Genomic DNA, 27,614 nt, shown 5'->3' with positions numbered 1-27,614 from the left:
ATTTCACTTTCAGTCTGGCGCGAGAGCACCCGACTTTACAAATTATGTTTTTATTTTAACCCTTCCCTTGCCTCTTTAACATCACCGAATCTCGCCAACGACCTCTGTGTGCCGTACATCAAACGACAGAAGAGGGCAAACCTTTAATTAGGTTGGAGTATTAATCACTGAAGGTAAACTGGATCCTCTCTTTTTGATGGGGTGGATTTAAACACGACGACAAGCTAATAATTTAGCCGCATTTCCAAAAGGGCTTTGGCCTCAATTAATTTTCAATAATTACAGCCCACGGGGTCTTGACTGATCTTCACACCAGTACGCCAGCCATCTCTGGCCGACGGGGTCAGAGTATCATAATAAAATATGTACTGTGAAAAATAAGGACTGTGAGATATTGCGAGGGGATTAAAACTCTTTCAGACTAAAGCCAACGGCAAAACAAAACAGGACTACAATGAATTGACAGCGTTCAAGCCCTCTCTTTCTCTGTCTCCCTCTGTTTGTATTGGGTTGTTGTGCTTGTTCTCTCACGCTTACATTTGATTCGTTTCTGGTGCAACAATTGAAGACTAATTGTTTATTCAGTTTTCTTCCTGTTCCCATTTATAAAGTTACCTCATAAAATACTGAAAGTGTATCTGAAGAATCCATTTATGGAAACGAATTAACATTGGGTATTTCTTTTGATTTGCAAGATTAATTATTTTTACATAATCAAACAAATAAGTGAATATAAATTGAATCATGATCAGTGACTTTTATGATAATTGTGAGCTGTAATTTGGCAAAATATGGAATGAATGTTTTTGTTATTTAAAGAACCTCCATTTTCTCTCATTTACTGTTGGCTGTTCTGGTTTTTATGTGTTGCATTTGTAAGTGCTGGTCAGCGCAGAGAGGCTTGGACGGCAGCTGATGTTTGTTCTGCACCATTCATTTTTATGCAGAGTGATGTCAGATTAATTGGATCCGTTTTAGAAATACTTAGCAATCAATACCGCCAGTGAGAGGAAAGCGACCCTTTTAAAGGTTCATGGGCAAGGTCAACATGATGTCACGCGCTTCTAATTAATGCACAATTAACTTAATGACCCAAAGAGCTTCCCAAATTCTCACCCATTTGAAAAACTAATAGTAAATGCCAAAAAAATAACAACATAATATAAAAATAGGTACGATACTGCTGATTTATTCGTTATCCAGGATCATATATCACGATCATATCAGCTAAAGGTCTACCGTATCTAATATTTTTAATTTGATAATTGCTGGACATCGACAAAAATGCGTCTCAGAGGTATCAGAGATCAATTTCCTTTACACATTAAGAAAACTAGTCTGCGTTTAGAATAAATGTGCAGATTTAACTTAACCTCTTCCTAAAATCACGTTATCAACCCAACATTTTACGCACCGGAAAATAATTGATTATAGGCTTTTACAGTGTTTTTTTTTTCTTTTTCATCCCGTATGAAGGAAGTTGGTCAATAACCGACAAAAAAATCATGAAGAGCAAAAGCCCTACTCTTATTAACTGTCAGTGCCGCATGCAAGAAAAAAAATGTTCAACGGGCTGCCCTCGGTACCTACTGCCCACGCGCCTGCATGGCCGAGGGAGGGGGAGAGAAGTGAAAGTTTATCATAAATTCATAACGATGGTCAAATCTCAATTAAACAACATAAAACGTTTAATGAAAACGTTTTACAATAGTCATTTCCCTGAACAGTGATTAATGCGTCTTCATTTAAAACACAAAAGACCGGGCGCCTTGGACGCTCGAGACTGCTTCATTATAATTAATGTCTCCGGTTCCTCGTGCACCCGGAGGTCGCGAATAGCTCCGTCCCGCGCCCACTGATCTCTGAAGATCTGACACGAGAGGGATCTCGCTGGCTATTGCAATCTGACAAGATCTGTAATACTTGGGTGATGAATCGTTCCAAACTTTTTGACGATGCTGGCAGCTCGGGGGTGTGCGCATGTGCGAAGGTGTCCAAACTGACAATGCTGGAGAGATAGTGCGTCTGGGATTGAGAATCACAGAGAAAAACGACAGAGGAAAAAGGAAAAAGGAGGAAAAGATTCGAGAAAAAATCCGACAAACCCACGCCGAAAGACTGGCATCATGAGGTCCAAAGGCAGGGCAAGGAAACTGACCACTGGTAGGTGCAACATCTCTTTTTTAGCCCTTTTCAAACTGCCATCTTGTCCATGTGTATGATGCATAGAAACATTTAGTCACTAAACGGTTACAGTCAGCAGACCCCAGCGGTTCCAGTCGGAGTTAGTTGCTTGTAAGTGTTGAAGACAAGCTAAACGCGAACCGTCGCGCGCGCTCGGACGTTTCAGACTTCGAAACTGGCATAAAAGTTGCGCGTGCCGCACAAACTTTTTAACTATCGCATGCTGTAATCGCTTTCTCTATTCAAGCCCCGAGCGCCCCGGTGTTCGTTAAAACAACACGGTTCGTGCGAGTTTCTGCTGCTCCGGTCACATCAATTTCCAGCCGCGACTTTGAAAGCTTAGCTTCGCCTAGTCGACAACAGAAAGCCAGCTGCGGAGGCACGCTTTTAAATGCAAACAGGTAGCTTACAGCTGATGTTACGGTAGGCGATCCAAAGAATTGCATATATGCTAGATTAACAGGACTGTGGTCCAAAAAAAAAAAAAAAAAAAAAAAAGCGTCGCTTTAAAGTATTTTGATTTGTGGACATTAATATCCGTAACCCTTTTTTTCTGTGTAATTGTTCAAACTGGTTGTGCAACAAGTGATCAAATCCCGTTATGATTTTTTGTTCCGGTATGAACAGCCCGGAGAAATGTTTTTGTTTGTTATGGCTCTCTAAACGCTCGACTGTAATCTTAGCTTTTGATTACGGGTTGCCTTAGGCGCTTGTTTGAGTTGACGTTCAATGCTTGTGTTCAATGCCACGCCACAACACAAGCTCAAACGCCGAAACTGAACATCAAGTAGTTAGTGAGAAGTTGTTCCCCTCCTCATTGGATTTATTCGGAACGAATGTATTTCGCTCAGGTCTGTGAATAATTCGGCCCCCTCGTGCGCAGTAGGCTGCTAACTGCTGATTTGACCAATTTTCTTTTTTGCTGTTTTCCAATAAACTCTCGTTGTGGTCCACAGCACGAAAATCCATGGAAATATTTCACAGTGCTTAAAAGTTTTTTATAATCTCGGAGCAGAGCTAAAAGTCTCGTTTTTGAAAGTTGAATGAACTTATATAATATATATATATATATATTAGTTTATTTATTTTTAAAGAATAAGTATTGACAGCTGGTTAAAAACTTTAATGTGAGTATGTGCGAACATAACAAAAGAGGCAGTGAAAACAAAGTAAAGGATCATTTTGCTCTTGAATTATTGTTTCCTTCCCTGTCGACAGCACCGTGATGGGCTAGACACTGCGCGCGCTCCGTCTGGGCAGAAACAGGGGTCGCGCGGGTCTTATCCGTTCAATAAACTACCTCTCGAGCCCTATGCCCTGCCATTGTACAGTGAGAGGGATTTTTCTGCGCACAACAGCAACTTGTCAAACACGCTCACGTGCACACACTCTCTTATCCACACATATCTATACCCAGACCAACGCAATTTCACTTTTGAGTTTTCCTGTTGCTGCAGGTAGAGCAACTCATCACTTTCTTTAAGATTGCCACAAGTGTAAGAAATTATTATTCGAGAGAGGTTTCACAACTAACTCTTACTTTTTTCTCTCAGATTTATATAGGCTGTCATTGATATTGATGTCATTTAATAAATCACCATGGCTGTCACAACTCCACTGTTTTATGAAAACGTCTTTTGTCCTCTTATCAAGTTATTTTACTTCAGCTTTTTATTAAAGACCTGTTCTGAAAATCAACCAGCCAATGTAATTTTACTAGCACAAATGAACATGAACATTTGCTATTGGTTTTTTTTTTTTTTTAATTATTAGTTTTAGAGAGGGGATGGTATGGTGTTATATGCCGGCACTTTTCTGTTGTGCACGAGCTTTGGCTTAAAATGCAAGAATATTAGCCAAGATTTTTACAGACTTTCCCACCCTCTCGGAGCTCCAGCATCGTTATTTAAGCTACTATCTGAGAATATCTAGATAATTGTCAGGGGATGTATTTAAAGATTATTATTTACCCAAGATGTAAGAAGAAGATTTCTACCTATTAAGTGAAAGGGAGAGAATGTTCTGGACCGCGCGGGTCCCGCGAGACAGTGGCCTCTCTGGCCTAGCGCCAGTCCTGCACTATGTCAACATTGAATATTTAAATTCCCAGACTCCTCATAACGGGGCCCGTCTGCCGGTAAAAAGCGCGTTCAGCGGCAGTCTGAGTAGCTGCGGACTCGGTTTCCTTGAAGGGGGGGAAAGGGAAAAAAAGTAATCTTCTCTCCGTGTGGCCTCTGCGCGCGCGCTCACCGCACATCACTCTGGTTGCACGCGCTCGCACTGATGTGTGTGAGTGCTGGAAAGGTAATAAAAATCGGTCGTTTAGCTGGTGTGTGTGCACGACATGTTTTGTGGATTTGGCCAGCGGTGCCGGACATTTCACCTGCAAGTCCAACAGTCTTAAATTGTCTATAATGTTTTAACACGCCGTGCCAAGTGTCCTATATCCCTCAGCATGATGTTGCAGGTTTACTATGAATGGGGTAAAATTACACTTCATGAACAAGAATAATAACCTTGACCTGCCAGAAATCAGACCGTGCTGTCAGTTGAAACTCTACCCATGACATTCTGACGGATCTTGACACTTTTAATTGCACTTTTAATTTTGTAGCATCATTTATACCCTTTAAAGACTGCCAAGTTTACTTGTCTGAATATCTTTTATGAAAATGGTTTCATTGCTCATTATGTATAATATAGCTCTTCATGGATTAGATTAGAACTTTATTGTTATTGTGCAGAGTACAATGAGAGGCAATGAGTTATGCCGTTAGCATCTAACTAGAAGTGCAAAATTATACTTGCAATTGATGTAAGAATGTATAAAGGCCTATAGATTGATATAATATGCAAGGTAAAATATAATATATATATATATATATATATATAATATAGCAAAATGCAAGTATACACAAATTTATAAAATATAAAATTATTATTTGCAATCTATAAAGTAACAATATGTATGGAGCCTACAGTACTTATTTGCAGAAATAATATGAAGTGCAGGCTTTTTGAGTGAGGGGAAGGACCAGAAATATGCAGAATTGCAATATAGTCACGTTTATTTTTTTATATTCAAGTCCATAGTATAGACATGCGTAGCATTACATTAATAACTCCAGTAAAGTTCTGTTTGAAGAATAAAATTGTTGATGTATTTAAGACCTTGGAGATTAAAACCTTTTTAGTAATATCTTAAGTCGGATTTAAGACCAACCGTTATTTAGGTGTCTGTGAAATTATAGAATTTAAGATGAATTCAGATGCATTTCCCCATGCGCGCTAACTCTGATTTCTCTTTTGATGATAACTACATTTGATAAGCTGCACATGTTCAGCAAGACTTTTGATTGTCCCTTTGTCCCATTCAGCGTCTTCGACAGCTCCATCAGTTTCAAGCCACGACTTTTGTTTTGACTTTGATGTGACTCGCTTCACCGTGAAAGTGTCCAAACAACGGAAAATCAACTCGACGCTGAGAAAGAAAAAAAGGATGGGGCTCCAAATTTAACAATGTGACATTCCGCGTGAGTGAAGCGCGTGAGAATAAGCCTTGCGCGCGAGCATTCTCTCCGCCTGTCAGCGCGCGACCACAGTCCGCTTCTTCTCAGACACGGGCGCGCGTTAGATTCTGCATTGAGCAGTGGTCCGTGCTGCTGCGTCCCGCGTCCGCCGCCCCCTGGGCTCATTATAGAGCCTATTCAGAACGGGGTGAACGGATAGGGCCATTTAAAAAGGTGAGCACGAACCGTATTAAACGCTCGTTGGTTGTCTGATACTGAATCTTAGAGTTCCAGTGTTTCTGTGGACAGTGAACCGTGTCTGCCCCAAACATTTTTCAGACTCACTATGGACTGAAGAAAGCAAGAAAAGGTGTTTATTGTCTTCAGTTTTCAAATATACAATGTTAAGGTCTCAATTTTTACCTCTTGAGTAAATATTTACTTTTCCTCTCTCTCTCTCTCTGTCCTGGAATGATATACTACAAAGTTTTTAGTTGAGTTCCTGGGATTGTGATGCTTTCCCTTGGAGAATTCCTCTGCCTCAAACTGTATGCATGTCCACTTTGAAAAGATCAGAGAGTTTAAAGCTGGAGACTCTTGTTTTTAGAGACAAAGTCAAAGTGACCGATGAGTTAATTACGAGTAAAACAGTGAGCCGTGATGGGGTCAGTGTGAAACAAGGCTGGCGTTCCCAGGCATTGAGTATGTGCATCTGCGGAAGACGGAGAGAGTTGCAGGCCACTGTGGGTTTTGATCATGATTGATCACATGTTTTCAAAGGATTGATTGATTAGCCAGAAGCTACTGGGTTTAGCCGAGAGGTCTGCTTATGTCCTGGGAAATTATCCTCTTGTCTGTTTGTGTGAGATTTCATCTGAGAGAAAACAGGAGGAGATGAGATGGAGGAGGAGATATAATTATATGATGTATATATATATGATTCTTTGAATTGTGCGTCAGAGTTGTCCCATAGACGCCAACATAAGAAGCGATTTCCTTGTATATGTTAGGAAAGGAAGGACTGGATGTAGGTGACAATAACACAGTTACCCTCATCCATCAACACCCTTATCCACTACTTTCTTTCCTTCTTTCTTTCTTTCTCGCTCTGTCTTTCCCTAATGACTCAACGAGTGTCTGCGTCTGCCGAGAGTGAATTGAAATGGCCGGGTCAGTGGTTTATTTATCTTGTGCTCTGATTGGTCAAGGGTCAGGTCATATGGATGTTTATTTGGAGATTTGATTGGTGTGACTGATGGCTATGTCGTTTGTGTTCCACAGGGAATTATGGGGGTTGTTGTTCAGTATTTCCAGTCACTTTTTATCCCTAAGCGACAGGTCCTGAATCAGTCTACCTAAGCTCAGCCTTGACTGAAGTCAGCATGAATCATGAACAGAGCGCAGGCATCAGGCCAGTCGAGTAATAAGTCACTGTCAAGCCAACACCCCCAAAACCATCAGATGTCACTGTTTGACTGGTCTTGACTCATCTTTACTTGGAGAGGACGGATTATTCAAGTTTATTTGCTCTGTTCATCATTATATAAGAGGCTTTCACTTTTCACAAGCTCTGAAAAGTCCTTATAATATCTTAAAAAACTAAATGCATTTCTTTTATTGAAAATGTAGCCCAAGTTAAAAGAGCCAACATCTAGATTTCAGTTCAAGTTTATTAGCCATTTTCATGTTTCTAAAATGTTTTCCCTCAAAACTACATTTTTACATTTTCAAACATGAGTCAGCCAACATTCGAGTCTCTGCTGCCTTACATCAGAATGATCAGAGGTGAGTGCACATGAATGCCACCACAATGTCATAATTACTGGTGAGGAAACTAAGCATTTTCTTTGCGGCCCTTTGTTCTGAGCTTGAGGGTGTTTAATTAAAGAATTGTGGCGGAAGTTTAATTGTGATTTAATTACTGCTGTTTTTGAAGAACGGCAGTTAGAGTTAAAGGATTAGTCCACTTTCAAATAAAGCTTCATAATTTAGACAAGGAAAAAAGGTCTTGTCTAGCGAAACTATCGGTCACTTTCAAAAAAAAAAAAACGATCGCCTTGCACATGCTTCCGCTTACCATATTCTTCAAAAAGCTTACTCCTGTATGTCGCCTTCTCTATTTTACTTACGGAACGAACGTGGCACTAGTTTAGTTTTTTTCTGTAAGTAGAATAGGGAAGGCATAGGACATATCATTTTTTTTTCGAAAATGACCGATCGGTTCACTAGATAAGACCCTTATTCCTCGTCTGGTATCGTTTAAAGCCCTTTGAAGCTGCACTGAAACGGTAATTTTGACCTTCAACCGTTTGGAGGCCATTGAAGTCCACTATAAGGAGAATAATCCTGGAATGTTTTTATCAAAAACCTTTATTTCTTTTCGACTGAAGAAAGAAAGACATAAACATCTTGGATGACGTGGGGGTGAGTAAATTATCAGGAAAAATTTTATTTGAAAGTGGACTAATCCTGCAAGGTTCATGAAGAGATGGGGAAAACTACATCTCCCATCATTCTCTGTGGCTGCAGGAGAATGCATAAAGAATACATGGATAAAGCATTTTACACACCTAACATGCATCCATTTCTCTTTATTTTGCATTAAGGGGTTTTGAGGTTTTTCAGGTTTTGAAGTTTCATACTGTATGTTTGTAAACTCTGGGGTAACATTCTTATTTGCATATTTGCTAGGGCTGTAAAATCGATTGATCATGATTAAAAAAGCAATAAAAGTTTGTGTGTGCATGATATATATGTGTGTGTGTGTGTGTGTGTATATATTATGTTTGTATATATTAAAGGTAACACTTTAGTATGGGGAACACATTTTCACTATTAACCATGACTTGCCTCAATAAACTCCCAATTGACTGCTTATTAATAGTTAGTAAGGTAGTTGTAAGCTAAGGTAGGGGGTATGATTATGGGATGTAGAATATGGTCATGCAGAATAAGGCATTAAAATTTGCTCTATGAGTACAGCCAATATGCAAGCCAACTAGCAACTAGTTAAAAGTGAATTGTTCCCCATACTAAAGTGTTACTAAATTAAATATATATGTCTGTGTGTTTGTTTGTGTGTATGTATATATACTGTATATACAGTACACACGTATTATATATGAAAGTGTGTGTTTGTGTATATTTATATATAAACAGACATACACAGGCATGCATATATATATATATATATAAATATAAACAAACTTTTATGTCAGATGCGATTTATCAATTTTACAGCCCTAACATATGCAGTGGCAATATCATTGATTAGATAAACCCCACACACAACCTTTTTACAAAGCGTCGCGTCTTGCACTTGTTCATCAGTTGAGATTGTATGTTTTTCACTGTACCATCTAGATTGTCTTAAAGGGTTAGTTCACCCAAATATGAAAATTCTGTCATTAATGATTCACCCTCATGACATTCTCCACCCGTAAGACCTTCGTTCATCTTCGGAACACAAATTAAGATAATTTTGATAAAATCTGATGGCTCAGTGAGCCCTCCATTGACAGTATGATAAACACTTTCAAAGCCCAGAAAACTACTGAAGACACATTTAAAACAGATCATGTGACTACAGTGGTTCAACCTTAATATTATAAAGTGATGAGGATACTTTTGTGTGGCAAAAAAAACCAAAATAACGACTTTTCAACAATATCTAGTGATGGCCAATTTCAAAACGCTGCTTTGAATCTTTTGTTTCGAATCAGTGGTTCCAATTGCTGAAATCACGTGACTTTGAATCTTTTGTTTCGAATCAGCGGTTCAGAGCACCAAAGTAGTGTTTTGAAATCATTGAAAACTAGATATTACGTGCAATAGAGGCCTCACTGAGCCATCAGATTTTATCAAAAATATCTTAATTTGTGTTCTGAAGATGAACAAAGGTCTTACCACCCGTAAGACCTTTGTACAGAACGACATGAGGGTGAGTAATTAATGAAATTAAATATTTTTATTTTTGGGTGAACTAACCCTTTAAATAGATTTGCTCCAATTTACTCATTCTGATTGCCATTTTGATTTGATTTCCCTCAAATGCTGAAAAAAATAAAAAATAAAAAATACAGCGTGTGAAAGCTCTATGACCGTACAAAGCTCATGAATGTTTAATGAGACAAGTGATGTTCAGTTTATGATTGGTTGTTTGGTACTAAATGACTGGCCGCTGCATGGATTCATACTGTATACCGTTAATCCCAGGAACAGCAGTGCCAAACCTGCAGAGCAGGTTTTCATAACCCAGGGTCAAAAGTTCAAGCGTTTGAATTCTAAATTACACATGTGAAACATTGCTTTAACATGGGTTAAAAACAGAGTTTAAAAAGACAAGATAATCTGGGTTCAAAGCAGTGTGAAAAGACTAAATTTGATGTCTGTAGCACAAAAGGTTAGGGTCAAGTTGAATGCTGAAGTTTGACACTTACAGTTAACCCTAATTATGAGCCGTATATTACGTTTTATAATACAAAAAGGTTACCAGAATAGCATAGAGCACAAATGTTCATCTCCTCCCTTCTCATTTGAGCTGAAGGTGACCCTACAGAACCAGCGGAAGGTCATTGTGAAGTTTACCTCCTTAAAGCTCTATAGATTAAGTGGAGATCTGTCTGAACCAGCATGAACAAGTTCCTATAGTGTGGTTTTCTGCAGGAAGAAGCAGGTCGGTCATTAGCAGATTCAGTCTGTGGTGCCAGGCGGTCCTCAGGGGTGTGTCCTCTATGAGTTAAATGTTTGCACAGAATTAATATGTGTTTGTGCGTGTAGGTGTGTGAAAGAGAGTCCGAATGGGTCTGACGTGCAGCCTGGGTGCCGTACGGACATTGTGAGAATGGTGTGTGTGTGTGTGTTTGTGTGTGTGTGCGGGTTTGGGAGGCCTGGGAACCGTACAGTTGTGTTTACCACAGGGAAACCAGTACCAGCATAGAACAATGAGTAAAGCTCTCCCTGCCCTCAGTCCAAAGGTCAAACTGTCTCTGATAAAGATATGAACATACACACACACATACCCATACACGGACACACACACAAAGGCTCACCAGTGCACTGCCGACAGTCTGCCCAGGGTGTGTGCCAAGGTTGAGGTCATTATCTACAGACGGTCCCAAAAGAAACGAAGCATATTTTTGTACTGTGAATGTGTGTGTGTGTGTGTAAATCGCACTTTATTAATGGGTGTGCATATTGTTAACTTCATTTGTCTGCTTGTTGGTTGGACGGGCACCTCCCTTGTGCCATTGTCTGTGTGTGTTTAGATGGAATCAGTATTCCTAAGAGTTACCTGCATTGTGTTTTTATGTCTGTGTATTTCAGGTTGCATTGTGCATGTTTATTTGTTGTGGTGCAAACGAGAGTTTGTAGCCCACTTTTTTTATGGATCTCCTTGGATTTGAATAGTTGTTTTTTTTTGCGTTTGCTTGGTTTGCTGTTCTACCACACGTTTTATAGGGAGTAGTCAGCATTAGGATAGCACTGTTTGGCATTAAAGGGTTAGTTCACCGAATCGCCCTCAAGCCATCCTAGGTGTATATGACTTTTAGCCAAACACAATCGGAGTTATATTAAAATATAAAATCTCTTCCAAGCTTTATAATGGGAGTGAATGGTATTTATAACTATAACTATAAGAACATATTTATAACTATAAACTATATCACTGGCTTGCTTTTATGTGTAACGGCCATACGCAAGTCTAGTTCTGGCAGAAGAGTGACCTCTGAGCAGACACATGACGTATTGACAAATGCGGAAATGCAGAGAATTTTATTTATTGCCCAGTAGAGTTGTCAAAAGTACTGACTTCGGTACCTAGTCCGTACTGAAATATTAAAAATGTGACACTTTGAGCGCTGTTGAGCGTATTCGTAAACAACTCTGTTTGGCCATTGTGTTGACGCGTACATCAGATATGTCTGTGATTGGCTTCAATGATCAGCGCTGTAAAAATGTACTAAAAAGTCATCAATAGCCACGTTTTCACTGCCGGGCCAAAGGCGAGCGTGCTAGTGCGTGCCAGGGCCGGCCGCGTTTCCACTGTCACTTCCGGGGCTTGATCATGCCTCTTCGGTGCTTCCTCGGTGCCAAAGGCACAGGTTTTTCGGCCTGCTGAAAACCTTGGTCCAAAGCGGGCCAGCTGGGGCTTGAGGTGTGGTAGAGGTGAAAGGCGGAGCTAATCGTAGTCAGGTGATGGTCTACACGCTGAAATGGGTTGGGTTGTGTGACATTTGATCAAGGGAGGTGTGTTTAAGGGCGGTTTTTAGATCAGCGCTGCGGAGCTAGCGGACCGACAGTGGAAACGCAACTTGATTGCGTAAGGTCGGTGCCTAAGGTCTGTGGCCATGGTGCTAGGGCTGCACAATTAATCAGATTTTTAATCGCGATTACGATTACGGATACCACGATTTCGTAATCGTTCAAAGGCGCGATTACAAGGAAAAATATCCACTTACATTATTCTGTGTGTTTTGAGCATGTTGTGAGAGACGAATCACAACTACTTCAGAATGTAAAAGGTCTAACCCAGCATAAAAGGAGCTACCAGTGACGTAGGTGTACGCTGATGGGAAACACCGGGACCCGGCATTTTTAAAAAGCCGTGTACACAGCCTAGTGTTGTCGACATGTATCGATACTGAAATATCTGAAACGATGCCGATACTCCTTTCTGTAGTATCGATACACCGATACCAGCTGCGCGCACTTGCTCTTCTGACAGCGAGTTTATTCACAGCGCAGACACATAATAAAGCCGCCTTTGACATTCAAGTGCAAAAATGACCTCCTTTTCGAGTTTTATTAATGGTCAAATACACTCAGAAACAATATCACACTGCCCATCTTGGTGAGTATTAATGTAAAACAGTTCAGGAAGGATGTGTCCGTGCGTTCGTCAGGTCTTAAAGGGACAGTAGCCAAATAAACGTGCCGCTCTCTATGTTGTTTTGTTAATCAACAGACAAAGAGAAAACCACTTACTGCTCTTGACTGATTAATTTCTGTAACTTTAATTGATTAATCTGGATAATCTTCATTATAAAAATTAAATACAATGTTATTTTACATTTGATTAGCCTACTTTGTTTTTTATTCAGTGTCTTACCTGATTACTACAGTTAGACCTACCTGAAAATAGAAAGCAGTCTATTTAATTTCTATCTTTATTCTGTTGTATTTGTGCTATAGTTAGTAATTTGTTATTACTTATTTAATTATAAATTTATTACCGTTTACTTGTCTTTTTTAAATTCAATTTACCATTTGAAATCAAGCTTTGTGCTGTGTGTAATATATTGCAACAAAATTACCCCATTGTAAAAACAAATACATTGAGTTAGCAAATATTTGAGATATGCAAAGCAGGCATCTATTGCGGACCAGTCCACTGATAGACGCCTGCTTTCAAGCGTTCCCATTCACGCTTTCAAATTCAAACACTTCCGTGTGCTTTCAAATGCTGCGTTAATCATTGAAGCCAATCACAGACATATCCAATGAGCGCGTCAACACAATGGCCAATCAGAGGTGTTTACGAATCCACTCAACAGCACTCAAAGTGTCACATTTTTAAAATTTCAGAACCGATAGGTACCGAAGTCGGTACTTTTGACAACTCTATTGCCCAGCCCTATTTATTTGAACCGCAAGAGGCATCTACTCTCACCTAAGCTTACGCTACTCCTGCATCCTACCTCGTGTGTTGGGTCAGAGGCCACTCTTCTGCCAGAACTAAACTCACATACGGCCTTTACCGGAAGCCAGTGATTGTAGTTTTAAATTTTGATATTTTTCTTACAAAAAAAAACAAAAAACATTGGATTACTTTTATGATGGATGAATATGCTTTTTTGGGCTTCAAAATCACTCCCATTATAAATCTTGGAAGAGCCAGGGTATTTTTTTAATACAAACTCTGATTGTGTTTGGCTGAAAGAAGAAAGTCACCTACACCTAGGATGGCTTGAGGGTGAGTAAATGATGGGATAATTTTTGAGTGAATTATCCCTTTAAGTAGTAATGTACATTGGCTAATGATACAACTATGCAGATGTCAACCAACAGTCTTGTAGCAGGTACTAACCGCATTTGCATTTCCTGAAGGAAGTACCAGTTCTTGCAAGACAGGAAAAGAATAGTTAGTTTTAGGTAAGGTCAGGGTTTAGGCTTCGCTTTTGTGTTCAAATGCTGTTTTAGAGAATCTTTGATATTGTCATTACATTGAAACCCATCTTTTTCTGTGCACGAGAATCAATACATGACTGAAATATCTACAGAAAAAAAACATGTTAACAAAAGTGCTGCTTTGATGATTGATTGCTTTAGAAGAATTAATTTACAGAATGCAGCATTTTTATTTATTTAGTCCATTTGTACAGTTTAGAAGTTTGGGGTCTGTAAGATTTTTTTCAGCAAGGATGCATTAAATTGGTCAAAAGTATAAGTAAAGACATTTGTAATGTTACAAAAGATTTCATTTTCAAATAACTGCTTTTCTTTTGAACTTTCTATTCTTCAAAGAATCCTGAAAAATGAATCATGGTTTCCACAAAAAATATTACTGTTTTCAACACTGAAAATAATAAGAAATGCATCAAATCAGCATATTTGAATGATTTATGAAGGATCATATGACACCGAAGAGTAGTTGACTAATTAACCATCATGACCCATTCCTAATATGAATTTATGCATGTGTGTGCTTTCACTTAGCAAAGTTAGTAATTATTGGCAAGGGTCTCCTCTCTGTTTGCCCGTCTGGATTCCAGCCATTAACAGGAATTACTTAACAATTGCTTTGTGAGCGGCCTGATAACAGCCTGTTACACGCTCTTTTTCAGAAAGTCCCCATCTTTATGTTCCAGCATGGTTGGTGTGATATCCAGAGGGTGTGGGTCTCTCTCTCTCTCTCTCTCTCTCTCTCTCTCTCTCTCTCTCTCTCTCTCTCTCTCTCTCTCTCTCTCTCTCTCTCTCTCTCTCTCTCTCTCTCTCTCTCTCTCTCTCTCTCTCTCTCTCTCTCTCTCTCTCTCTCTCTCTCTCTCTCTCTCTCTCTCTCTCTCTCTCTCTCTCTCTAACTTGTGTTTGTGATGAACTCAAGTGAGAAGTTTAAGCACATATTGTTCGAGAAGGTCAAGGAACAGGAAAGACGAGGACATTTCAACACACCTTTCATCTCTGTCAATTACACACACACACATAAACACTTACTGAAGACTTATGGCTAGTATTCAATGAGGAGCTCTGGTAAAGTTTCACAAACTGATTCAATTCAAGATTTATTTGATTCATTTTCTCATAAAACCGCTGTTACACCAGAGCAAATGACTGATTTTTCTTTGCTAACTCAGTCACAATCCATGAAATAACAGACATCCTCTATTAATAATGGTAACTCAAACTTTGTTTGGAAAACTAATCCCCATTTGAAAAGTGCTTAACTCTTTGTTTCTTTAAGCCTACTTTGCTCTCTCTTCATACATGACCTTTTAAAACACGAGAGCAAATATGACCTGTAGATAAACTAATTTAATAAATGAACAAATGACTTGAACCTTTTTGAGAGCAGAGAAATTGTTTGCTCTATAAGCCAGTTTATTGTAACCCTTAATACACACAGGCAGAAAAGTTTCCGCCATTGCTGTGCATTTTAACAATGGTGAGGAAGCGCTCCCATCAACTTGTGATGATTTATCAATCCACTAACCTAAATGTGCATGTTGATTGTTAGTCACCTTGAAATCAAAATGGACAATTCTTATTTTTAAAATGGAATATTGAGGTATTTATTATAAATAACATATCCGTGCACTTTATTTTTTTTCTAGTAATCATTAATCAAAATAACTTCCCCTTCCTCTTGCAACGACTTCTCTTCTCTGATGACATGTTTACTGGTGTGTGGGCGGAGCAACCTGTCACTCACATGACATCACACCAATAGCAAACCCCAACCATCCAATCAATAGAGTGCTGCAGGGATGACATCAGAAAGGGTAAGACTAATTTGCCACTGGTTTAATTTTCCTATGGGGTTTTATAATGAGGTTTTTTAATTTATGTGTAAAATTAAGCCTGTGGTAAACATAACTTGACAATACTTTGACGTTTTGTTATACAATACACACTCACACACCCCAAATCGTCTTATCTAAGAAACATACGTTTTCAAAAATAAACAAAACTGCTTCAAAATTCAAGTTTTCTTTATGTGTATTGTAATTTACATCAAAATATTGTCAAGTTATGTTTACAACAGTTTTTATTTTACTCATAAATTGAAAAAACCCATAGGAAAATATTGAAGGAACCAGCGGTGAATGATTCTTCCAGTTTCTGACGTCATCCCAGCAGCACTTTATTCCCGATGGACAAAATCAAGTATTTATTTTTTTCTGGTTCAAGAAGCTGTTTCACTCAGATAAACGTCACAGTAGAAAAGAAAAGACAACTTTCATTTCATGCCAACTTTAAAATGTCAACAAGTTACAGGTAAGCGCTTGAGACACTTTAAGCTGTGTCTTGATTCTTTCCTTGTTTCATAACCATCAACATCCCTCGCTGGTCAGATCTGGCCTGAACCTGTTTTAATACGCTGTGATCTTTGACCTCTCAGATCAGTCTGGCTTGTGTTGGGAGAACATTGTGTGCTAAATGAGATCCTCTCCAGCTCTATACCAGGTCATGCTGGGTCGTAATGAGATTGTGTTTGAGCGAGAGAGTAAAGGAAGGTAACTCTGATTAGCGAGAGTCGTGTTACCTATGAAGGGGAATTTGGACGTGCGGTGAGGCCGGTCCATCGCAATCGGATCTTTTCCATTTCGACCCGGAGATGAGACACGTACAGATTCGCACAGACTGAGGAAGAGGCCGAACAATAGAGACAGTAGAGATTCCCTTCCTCTCCCAGCGGCATTCCAAAGATTCCCAGTGGCCGGAATCTGGTCCCAGCCCAGGAATCTGGCCCTCGCTCCGCGCTTTGATGAGCCCTGTTCCCGACGCTTCCTGAGATTGTGACTCATCTACAAACAAACTGAAAACAACCTGAGGGAGAGATGGAGAAGGACAGAAGGAGAGGGTGGGAGAGAATAAGTGATGGAAAGAGAGAGAGAGAGACTTGAGACTGGACTACAGGATGTCCTGTTTTGATTAGCGTTAGCATCTCCGCTCCCCCTGAAGAAATATTATTCTAACAGTTTCAGGAGCATAGTCTTCACGCTGCTCGTCTTCCACACACACACACGCACACACGCACACACACACACACACACACTTCACTTTAAAGTGCCCAGATACTCCTCCTGTTAATTTGTGAATTGCATGTAACTGGATAGGAGCTGTCTGGTTAGCGGAACATGCTAATGTTGTGATTACCCTTGCAGAACACAAAGACCCTACTGAAACGATCAGTTTAGATGTGCATGCAGTTTCAGGCTGGTTTATGCTGGTTAGTAGTGGTTTGGTGCTGGTCTAACTGCACGATCATCTATCTATCTATTTGTCTGTCTATCTATCTGTCTATCTGTCTGTATACAGTGGGTACGGAAAGTATTGAGACCCCCTTAATTTTTTCACTCCTTGTTATATTGCAGCCATTTGCTAAAATCATTTGTTATTTTTTTTTTCCTCATTAATGTACACACAGCACCCCATATTGACAGAAAAACACAGAATTGTTGACATTTTTGCAGATTTATTAAAAGTATTCAGACCCTTTGCTCAGTATTTAGTAGAAGCACCCTTTTGATCTAATACAGCCAGGAGTCTTTTGGGGAAAGATGCAACACGTTTTTCACACCTGGATTTGGGGATCCTCTGCCATTCCTCCTTGCAAATCCTCTCCAGTTCTGTCAGGTTGGATGGTAAATGTTGGTGGACAGACATTTTTAGGTCTCTCCAGAGATGCTCAATTGGGTTTAAGTCAGGGCTCTGGCTGGGCCATTCAAGAACAGTCACAGAGTTGTTGTGAAACCACTCCTTCGTTATTTTAGCTGTGTGCTTAGGGTCATTATCTTGTTGGAAGGTAAACTTTCGGCCCTGTCTGAGGTCCTGAGCACTCTGGAGAAAGTTTTCATCAAGGATATCCCTGTACTTGGCCGCATTCATCTTTCCCTCGATTGCAACCAGTCGTCCTGTCCCTGAAGCTGAAAAACACCCCCACATCATGATGCTGCCACCACCACGCTTCACTGTTGGGACTGTATTGGACAGGTGATGAGCAGTGCCTGGTTTTCTCCACTCATACTGCTTAGAATTAAGGCCAAAATGTTCTATCTTGGTCTCATCAGACCAGAGAATCTTATTTGTCACCATGTTGGAGCCCCTTCAGGTGTTTTTTGGCAAAGTCCATGCAGGCTTTCATGTGTCTTGCACTGAGGAGAGGCTTCCGTCGGGCCAGTCTGCCATAAAGCCCCGACTGGTGGAGGGCTGCAGTGATGGTTGACTTTCTACAACTTTCTCCCATCTCCCGACTGCATCTCTGGAGCTCAGCCACAGTGATCTTTGGGTTTTTCTTTACCTCTCTTACCAAGGCTCTTCTCCCTGATGGCTCAGTTTGGCCGGACGGCCAGCTCTAAGAAGGGTTCTGGTCGTCCCAAACATCTTCCATTTTAAGGATTATGGAGGCCACTGTGCTCTTAGGTACCTTACGTGCAGCAGAAATTTTTTTGTAACCTTGGCCAGATCTGTGCCTTGCCACAATTCTGTCTCTGAGCTCTTCAGGCAGTTCCTTTGACCTCATGATTCTCATTTGCTCTGACATGCACTGTGAGCTGTAAGGTCTTATATAGACAGGTGTGTGGCTTTCCTAATCAAGTCCAATCAGTATAATCAAACACAGCTGGACTCAAATGAAGGTGCAGTACCATCTCAAGGATGATCAGAAGAAATGGACAGCACCTGAGTTAAATATGAGTGTAACAGCAAAGGGTCTGAATACTTAGGACCATGTGATATTTCAGTTTTTCTTTTTTTAATAAATCTGCAAAAATGGCAACAACTCTGTGTTTTTCTGTCAATATGGGGTGCTGTGTATATTAATGAGGAAAAAAAAATGAACTTAAATGATTTTAGCAAATGGCTGCAATATAACAATGAGTAAAAAATTTAAGGGGGTCTGAATACTTTCCGTACCCACTGTATATCTGTCCGTCTGTCAGTATATGTTTGTCTGTCTTTATCTATATATCTGTCTGTCTGTCTGTATTTATTAATCTGTTTATCTATCTGTCAGTATATGTATATCTGTCTGTCTGTCTGTCTGTCTGTCTGTCTGTATCTGTCTCAGTTTATGTCTGTATATGACAGTGAAAATAAGAAACAATTGATTTGAAAGATGAGAAATCATGTTTATTTTCTAAAATCAAAATAAAACTGAATACCTCAATATTGCAATAAATCAATGTTGACATAACAGCCTCTTAAACATCTATAAACTCGCGTCTCTCTACTCTGTTAAGCTTAAGTGCACAAAAAATGCCAGAAGAAAACCAATATCCTTCAAAAGTGTCATGTCAGTATAGTGAGTAAATATAATAAGTAAAATTAAATAGTCAAAGTCTAGTTGCACTGGATGTGCTGTTTCGGCCTCATCACCGTCTGCAGTAATGATCTGTGATTCAGCAACTACCTGTTAATACACTCATATTCACATAAAGTAACCTTGTTGACAAGTGTGGATGAGTAAAGGCAAAACGCACAAGATATAGTACCTTCAATGCATTTTGATGGTGATATCACTTCTTTATAGCAGAAACAACTGCTGCAGAAAAATTAGGTGCCATGCAAAATGTAATGCATCTCACCCCAAATGTATTGGAGTAAAAAGTACATTTACTTGTTCAAAAATGTAGTCAAGTAGAGAGTAAAAGTTGCTAATATCTTTGATACTCAGGACAACTACAAAGTAGCCAAAAAGATACTTAAGTACAGTAACTAAATACATTTACTCAAATATGGGAAAAACAAATAATTTAATGACTGGTAAATGTAATCTTTAGCAAATATCAAAATATATTGTAACGTTATTTTGATGCTGTGAGTGGTGTAATGTGATGCTGGTTTAACACCGTGTCTACACTGGATGCGAGTGGCACGACACGCGTCAAAAGACAATAGAACCCATTATAATCGGTGATATTGTCTACACTGGATGCGGCATGACGCGACGTGACACAACACACCAAATTCCCAACATTAAACCTATTCCCCATTCTATTTCTGATGTATTCCAAGTGCTTTGCAACGGTCAGTTTGTCTCATTCAGTGTAGACGGCTTTTATCTGTTGTGGCGTGGCGCGATGCAACAAAAGTCGTGTCTGGTGTAAGGTGATAATAGGTAACACTTTAACTTGCTTGAACTAACAATTAACTGTTTTTAACAGCATTTATATAGCTTAATGTTCATTTTGAAATATACTATTTTTCATTGTTAATACATGTTGTTTACTGTACATAGAATAATACAATAGTTCATTGTTAGTTTGTTAGCTGGGGACCATTTAATAAAATAAACATGGACAAAATTTTTATATAATGATTTTAATCATGTATTAGTAAATGTTGACATTAACATGAACTGAGATTAATAAATGCTTTAGAAGTATTTTGTTCATGTTAACTAATGTATTTATCCAATTTTAACAAATGAAACGTATTATTACAAAGTATTGCCTAATGTTAATTTATACATCTTAAAATGTTAAAATGCATTAATATATGAAGAAATTAACATTAATTTAGATGTTTTTTTAAAGTATTGTTCATCGTTTGTTCATGATACTAAATGCATGAACTAATATTAACAAATTTAATATAGGCCTATCATAACCACTTGAACAAAATTACCCAGGACAAAACCAGGTTGACCAGCAGGTAAAACATCAAGCCCCCGGTTTCACAGACAAGGCTTAAGTTAGTCCCAGACTAAAATGCATGTTTGAGCTGTTTTAACTGAAAGCAACTCGCACTGAGTGTGTGTGTGTGTGTGTTTGACACTGTTTTACTGTAGTTCACTGCTCCCTATAGCCTAGGCCCCATGGAGCAGATGTTTGACTCCTTAGGGCCTCAACCTAGTTTCTCTCTGTCAGGCAGACATCAAGTCAGTGGACCCTAGTGTTTGCTGGGTCACTAGCAGAGCTGTGTAAATCTCCGTGTGTGTGTGCGTGAGAGAGAGGAAGCGTGTGTGTCTTTGGAACTTTGTGTTTAGCGGGTCATCAGAGAAGCTAATGAATTTTATCACGGTGTCCATCTCTCACACAATCACACAAGCACACTTCTCTAGAGATTCACACTTCTGTCGGATCTCCCCAGCTCTGCTGGTGCCCGGCCTGGGTTGCAGTTTAAATTTAGCTCCCTGTCTGGCCCTGGCCTCCTGGGAGAGACGGATGAGGGGAGTGAAGACTGATGAGGAGGAGTGCAGATCCGAGCAAACGGCTGAGAGTTTGGGAAAATGAGGGAGACTTCTCATCTCATTCGTCAGTGAAAAGAGATACTGCACTGACATATAGTGAAGTGTCAGCCAAGCACAACACTGCACCCAGACACACACACACACACACACACACAGACAGAGAGAGAGAGAGAGAGAGAGAGAGAGAGAGTTTGGGGTTGTAGCCAGAAGACAAGCTGGCAGACTCACTAGTTTGGCTGATGGAATATATTCAAAATGTTCTTGTATTATTATTATTATATTGTCGTCATACATGAAACCATGAATACATCAACAATTTCTCTTTTCAAGAATACAACTGTGGTGTTCTTAATTATCAGTTACTGGACAAAATTACAATGTTGTGATGCCCAAATGAACTTGTTGGTATGTAAAATGATTGATTTTATTTTTTTTTTTTTTTTTTTTTTCACAAAATAGTAATGAATTTTAAGTGTTTTAACTTTCATTTTTTATTGTTTTAAGCATTAATATATATTTTTATAATTAAATGAAGTTTTTATAAATAATTATATATATATATATATATATATATATATATATATATATATATATATATATATATATATATATATATATATATATATATATATATATATATATATATATATATAAAAATTAGTTTTAGTCTTTTTTTTTTTTTTTGTCTTTTTTTTTTCAGTTAGTTGCCAAAGCAATATTTCTAATTTCATTTACAATTTTTAAGTTAAAGTTTTTCATCTATTTTATATTTTAATTCAGCTTTATTGCAAAAGTGATTTTTAATAGTTTTCATCAACAACACTGTTTGGGACTAGGGATATCATTCAAAATGTTGAAAATTTTATATTTAAAAATCTATATTTGAAAGAAATTAATACTTTTATTCAAAAAGGATGTGTGAAATTAATAAAAAGTGATATTAAAGACTTGTACTGTTAAAAAAGATTTCTATTTTGAATAAATGCTGTTCTTTTTAACTTTTTATTCATTAAATAATCCTAAAAAAAGTATCACAGATTCCAAAAAAATATTAAACAGTACAGCTGTTTCCAACATTGATAACTGCATATCAAATCAGCATATTAGAATGATTTCTGAAGGATCATGTGACTCTGAAATAACGCGCATAACAGTTGCAAAACGAAATGACTGTTATTCCATGTCATTATGACCAAACAAAAATGTTTATATTTATGTAAGTATATGATACATTTTATATAAATTTATATAGATATAAACTCTTGTTAAGTTTCCAAAACTGGAATACTTCCAAAATTCCCCATATTAAGTCCCCATGGAAAGTTTCCAGAAATTTACCGGAAACTTTCCGGTCCTTTGCAACCCTATTTGGGACATGGCGACCAAGTCTTATGGACTGCTTTTATGATACTTTTTTATGATTCAGTTAAGTTTTTTTTTTTTTATACGCAAGACCATAATTTGGCATGAAATGAGGGTGAGTAAATGACGAGAGAATTTCAGTTTTCGTGAACTATACCTTTTCTCATTCTTACATTGCAAAAACTCACCGATATTCAACTCTGGTTTGGGGCCAGCAATATTCTAGATTTCTGTGGCTTCACACACACACTTTCGTCACACCTGTCTGGTCCCATACAGCAGCTGCAGGTGTGTGTATGTCTTTCTGTATGTGTGGGTACCATAGTTTGCCCATCAATCGCTGACAGCTGACAGTTTAATCTGAGCATTCAGTAGGTCATTACTGAGCATCGAGAGCAGCCAATCGCATCAGCGATCAATGACAAAGAGAGAGAGAGACCAGCGAGGGCAGCTCGGAAAAGGATCAGCTCGCTTGGTGTGAGTGAGGGATATGTTCGCAGTTATGGATGTGAAGGTCAGCTTTGGGCAGTTGACAAACAGGCTGTCAGGTGCGCAAAGATAGGAGGTGAGCACCTGCACACAAACTTTCTTGAGCCAGTAAAACAAGGCACACACACTCAGATTTGATTGAGAACACTCTGGGAAAATTTAATGTGGACGTCTGCATATAAATTCCCCATACAAGACTCTCATTGTGCGTCTGTGTATGTTTTCGCAATTTTACATGTTTGTTTAATATATGGCATCCATCAAAATGTACTTCCTGGAAACCAGGTTGCTATGGCACCAATCAGTCCATCCCCCTTTAGAACGTCCTGGCTGCCTTGGAAACGACCCGTGGTAGTTAGGACCTTCCCATGTTTACATGACTCCCTAAAGACAGACAGAACCCCGTTAACTGAAGACATTCCTCACACTTTATGAGCGATATCATGTTTCATATGCCAATGAATGTCACTCTGCCAGCGTTCTCTCAACATTAGCTGAATATAACCAGGCCTGTTGATGGGCCTGACAACAGTTTTGGCCGCTGGTCTGCTCAAGCATTCCATCCTGTGTCACAGAGAGGGAAAAGACAGGGAATTGGATGGAGAGAGAGAGCTGGAGAAGAGAAAGATGAGCACAGACTGTGAGACATTGGATAAAAGAAGAAATTTATTTTAATGTTATTTCAGTAAAAATTTTTTACTTTTGTTTAGCGAGGATGCATTATATTGAACAAAAGTGACTGTAAAGTTAATGTTGGAAGTGATTTCTATTTCAAATAAATGCTGTTTTTATTTGAACTTTCTAAAAGAATCCTGAAAAAAACGTATCATGTATTTCCACAAAAATATGAAGTTTTCAACATTGGTAATAATAAATATTTCTTGAGCAGCAGATCAGTATATCAGAATGATTTCTGAAGGATCATGTGACACTGAAGACTGGAGTAATGATGCTGAAAATTCAGCTTTGATCACAGGAATAAATTACATTTTAAAATGTTTTCCAAATAGTAAACTGTTATTAGGGGCCAAGCACCGAAGGTGCTTAGGCACCTATTGTTATTGTTGGCGTTCCGTACGCTTATTATTATTCTTCTTCCGTTTCTTCTTCCGCTCTTGAAGTCTATGGCAGCCCATAGAACCGCTTGCGGGAAAGTTGTGAAATTTGGCACACTGTTAGAGGACAGTCTGACCTTTGTCCATAGCAAATTTGGAGTCTCTAACTCAATCCCTCTAGCGCCACCAGCTGTCCAAAGTTGCACTTATGTTTATGTTAATAACTTTTGAACCATAAGGGCTAGAAACAAAATTCCTTTTTCCTCTGATTCCTTAGGTCAAGTCGAATCGATTGCACCCTATGACGTCATTTTCCGTCATGAAAATTTTGAATTTTCTGAAAAACCTACTTTTTCGAACTCCTCCTAGGCCGTTACTCCGATTTTCAAAAAAATGGAACCAGATCATCTTCAGACCATGCCGACAAAATGTTATGGAATTCAAGTTGATTCCTCAAACCGCTTTCGAAAAACATGTGAACGAATTGTACGTAGTGCTTGCGAAAATAGACATAAGGCTGTATCTCCGCAACGCTTTATCGTATTCAGACCAAACTTGGTACATGTCATCACAAGCATGACCTGAGGCAACATGCATCGTTTCGGCGCAGTGCCACCTAGTGGTGCGGAGATATGAAAAATGGATATTTTTGCTTATAACTTCTGATGGGTTTGTCAAAAAAACAAAAATTTGGACTCGTTGGATTCGGGGCATCATGCCGAGTCGAATGATATCCAATTTTTCCATATTGGCCGTTTTAGCTGTCGGCCATTTTGAATTTTGTGCTAAAATGCTGTATTTTACAAACGCATTAGCGTATCGTTATGAAACTCGGTATGGGTCATCAGAACAATGCCCTGAAGCAGCCTGAGAAGTTTCGGACCAGCGCCACCTTGTGGTCAAAAGTTATAACAAAATTTACAAAAATGCTAATAACTTTTGTCTATATTAACCAATTGTAATGAAACTGGTCTCAGTAGATTCCTTGGGTCATGCTGAGAACAAAGATATCAAATTTGCCATAGTCAGCTGAAATTCCTGTCCGCCATATTGTTTTACTTTAAAAACCTACTTTTTCGAACTCCTCCTAGACCGTTGCTCCGATTTTCACCAAAATTGAACCGTATCATCTTCAGACCATGCCGACAAAAAGTTATGGATTTCAAGTTGATAAGTCAAACCGTTTTTGTATACCAGAGCAAAACATTTGAGATATGATGCAAAAATGACTCTTGAAGCTGTATCTCTGCAATGTTTTATCATATTCAGACCAAACTTGGTACGTGTCATCACAAGCATGACCTGAGGCATCATACAGTGTTTCGGCGCAGCGCCACCTACTGGAGTGGAGATATGAATAATGGCTATTTTTGCTTATAACTTCTGATGGGTTTGACCAAAATTCATAAATTTGGTATGGTTCATCAGGACAATGCCCTGAAGGAGCCTGAGAAGTTTCGGACCAGCACCACCTTGTGGTCAAAAGTTATAACAAAATTTACAAGGCATGATGCAAAAACGACTCTTGACGCTGTATCTCTTCAGTGCTTTGACATATTGACACCAAACTTTGCAAGTGTTATTGTCACCTCACTCTGACCATACGACAACAATTTGGACACAGCGCCACCTATTGGTCGAAAGTGATGAAACAGTAAATCCTCATTTTTGATCATTTTTCAGCTCTTTTACCTAAAATGATCTTAATAGGTCTTTAATTGCTCACTGCTGCTGTTGGTCTGATGCTCACAGCCATGTTGGCTGGCTTCTTGTGCTGTTTTTGTGCTTGGCCCCGTAATTGCTGCTTGCAGCTATATTTTTAAGTTGTAATAATATTTCACAATATTACAGTCTTCAAGAACATTAAAAATATTATCGAGTCCTAACATTTATTATCTCATATCATATATCATATCATATCATCAATGTGCATTATTTCCTTTTAAAATAATTTGATAATTCATATGTCATAATTCATGACATATATCACTTTATTGTATAAAACCTATTTAGTTTGAATTCATTTTTAGTACATTTAATTTTAGTATATTTATTATTTTGTTTTATCTTAAATTCCCCAAAATGTCAGGTGGTGCAACTGACCGAACAAATGAACAGACTCAGAAAACTATTTAAAATGGTGTCTTAATAATAAAAAATTGAACACTAAATACTATGGCATCATTTTATGTTTGAAACCTTATATATAAACAAATATTAGTAGTTTTAAAGATGTAGTTGAAAAAGTTTTGTCCAGCAATTTGTATATTCTCAAATGTCAACTGAATTGGCAAGGTACAGTAAACATGACGCCAACTGATCCTTTTGGTGTGAAAACTATCCTTTTTTGGAGTGAAACGGTTTGTAGATCGCTCTCAAATACTGTTAATTTCAAGTATGGGTAGGTTGGTACACTTTCCATGTCAGGTGGTACAACTACAGTATTTACATACAACTATTCGGTTGCACTGCCTGACATAAAAACAGTCAAAAAATTAGTTTAAACATTTTGAAATGTTACTTAACAACTGCAACTTGTTTAAATACATTGTTCATGACTGCATTACATCAGTTTTGAAGATTTTTAATAAACACCTTTTTTGAAGCTTTATTTGTCAATGACTCAAATATATATAATGTGTGTATATATATATTATGTGTATATATGTATGTATAGAATGTTAGAACCTATTAATAAGATGACTGCACTGTCCTTGATAAAGACAAAAATCCCTGTGACTCCAGTGCCTTCTTGTCACTGACCTTTGACCTCCTCAGTTTGATGAACTGACCATGAACATCAGGGTTCCCACTGGCTCAGTCTCTATTTCTTTCAAACCCTCCCTATGTTTTTATCTCTTCATCTTGCACTCCTTCGTCTCCGCTGGTCCCACATGCATAAATCAACCATAACTCACTCTCATTTTTAGGAACAATGATGACTGATGAACTCCAAGAATTGAATAAACATTCCTCACCAAAGTTTAGTTTGAAAACAAAACAACTGTTTTGTGGAGCCAGTTTGAGTGCAGCCATTTTGGCTCAGAGGTGCGAAACTTGATTCCAAATATTATTGTTACGTTCAACCAGTTGCACGAAAGTGAGCATTATCAAATTTGTCAGACAAAAGAAAGAGAAAAAGACAATATTGAATGATATTTCACTCACGTCTTGCTTTTTTATTTGATGTCGCCGTTTAATTGGATCGCTCTCGAGCAGAATTCCGCCCAGACCGAAGCGCTAATCCGGCAAATGGGAGTGTTTGGATCGGAGTGGCGCTATGGAGAAATGTAATTTCTCTTCTCCCTGATTTGATCAGGAGCGAGGGAGCGGGCGGACGAGTGTAAATGTTTAAAGAGGGAGTGGGCGAGGAAGGGGAAGGAGGGGAAATTCTATTACAGGTATTCCCCGTGCTCACGGCAACGCACGCAAAGCATTGTGGATGTTAATGCAATTCTCATTTCAGCACCTGCGCTGATTGGCCGGCGTGCAGACGAGGTGAGAAGTGATCCGGCTGATGTGTGTTTGTGTGTGTGTCGTGCATACAAGTGCACATCCTGTTTGATTGTAGAGTCAGAATGTCAAAACCACGACATGACATGA

The 27,614-nt window shown here is 38.7% G+C and overlaps 1 protein-coding gene across 8 annotated transcripts in view; it reads left to right on the top strand.

Annotated features, from left to right (window-relative positions):
* The first annotated feature begins 1,821 nt into the window (after positions 1-1,821).
* Positions 1,822-27,614, top strand: part of mecom (MDS1 and EVI1 complex locus) — a 236,012-nt gene continuing 210,219 nt past the window's right edge. For 7 of the 8 annotated variants that reach the window (XM_067364507.1, XM_067364506.1, XM_067364502.1 and 4 more), the window contains exon 1: positions 1,822-2,163. In XM_067364507.1, the coding sequence (XP_067220608.1) occupies positions 2,127-2,163 (37 nt within the window). In that variant the 5' untranslated portion in view covers positions 1,822-2,126. The remainder of the gene's footprint in view (positions 2,164-27,614) is intronic. The other variant, XM_067364503.1, reaches the window with a different exon arrangement.

Source organism: Chanodichthys erythropterus, chromosome 17 (assembly GCF_024489055.1).
Source record: "Chanodichthys erythropterus isolate Z2021 chromosome 17, ASM2448905v1, whole genome shotgun sequence".
Taxonomy (NCBI): Eukaryota; Metazoa; Chordata; class Actinopteri; order Cypriniformes; family Xenocyprididae; genus Chanodichthys; species Chanodichthys erythropterus.
This window is presented reverse-complemented; position numbering and strand designations above follow the sequence as displayed.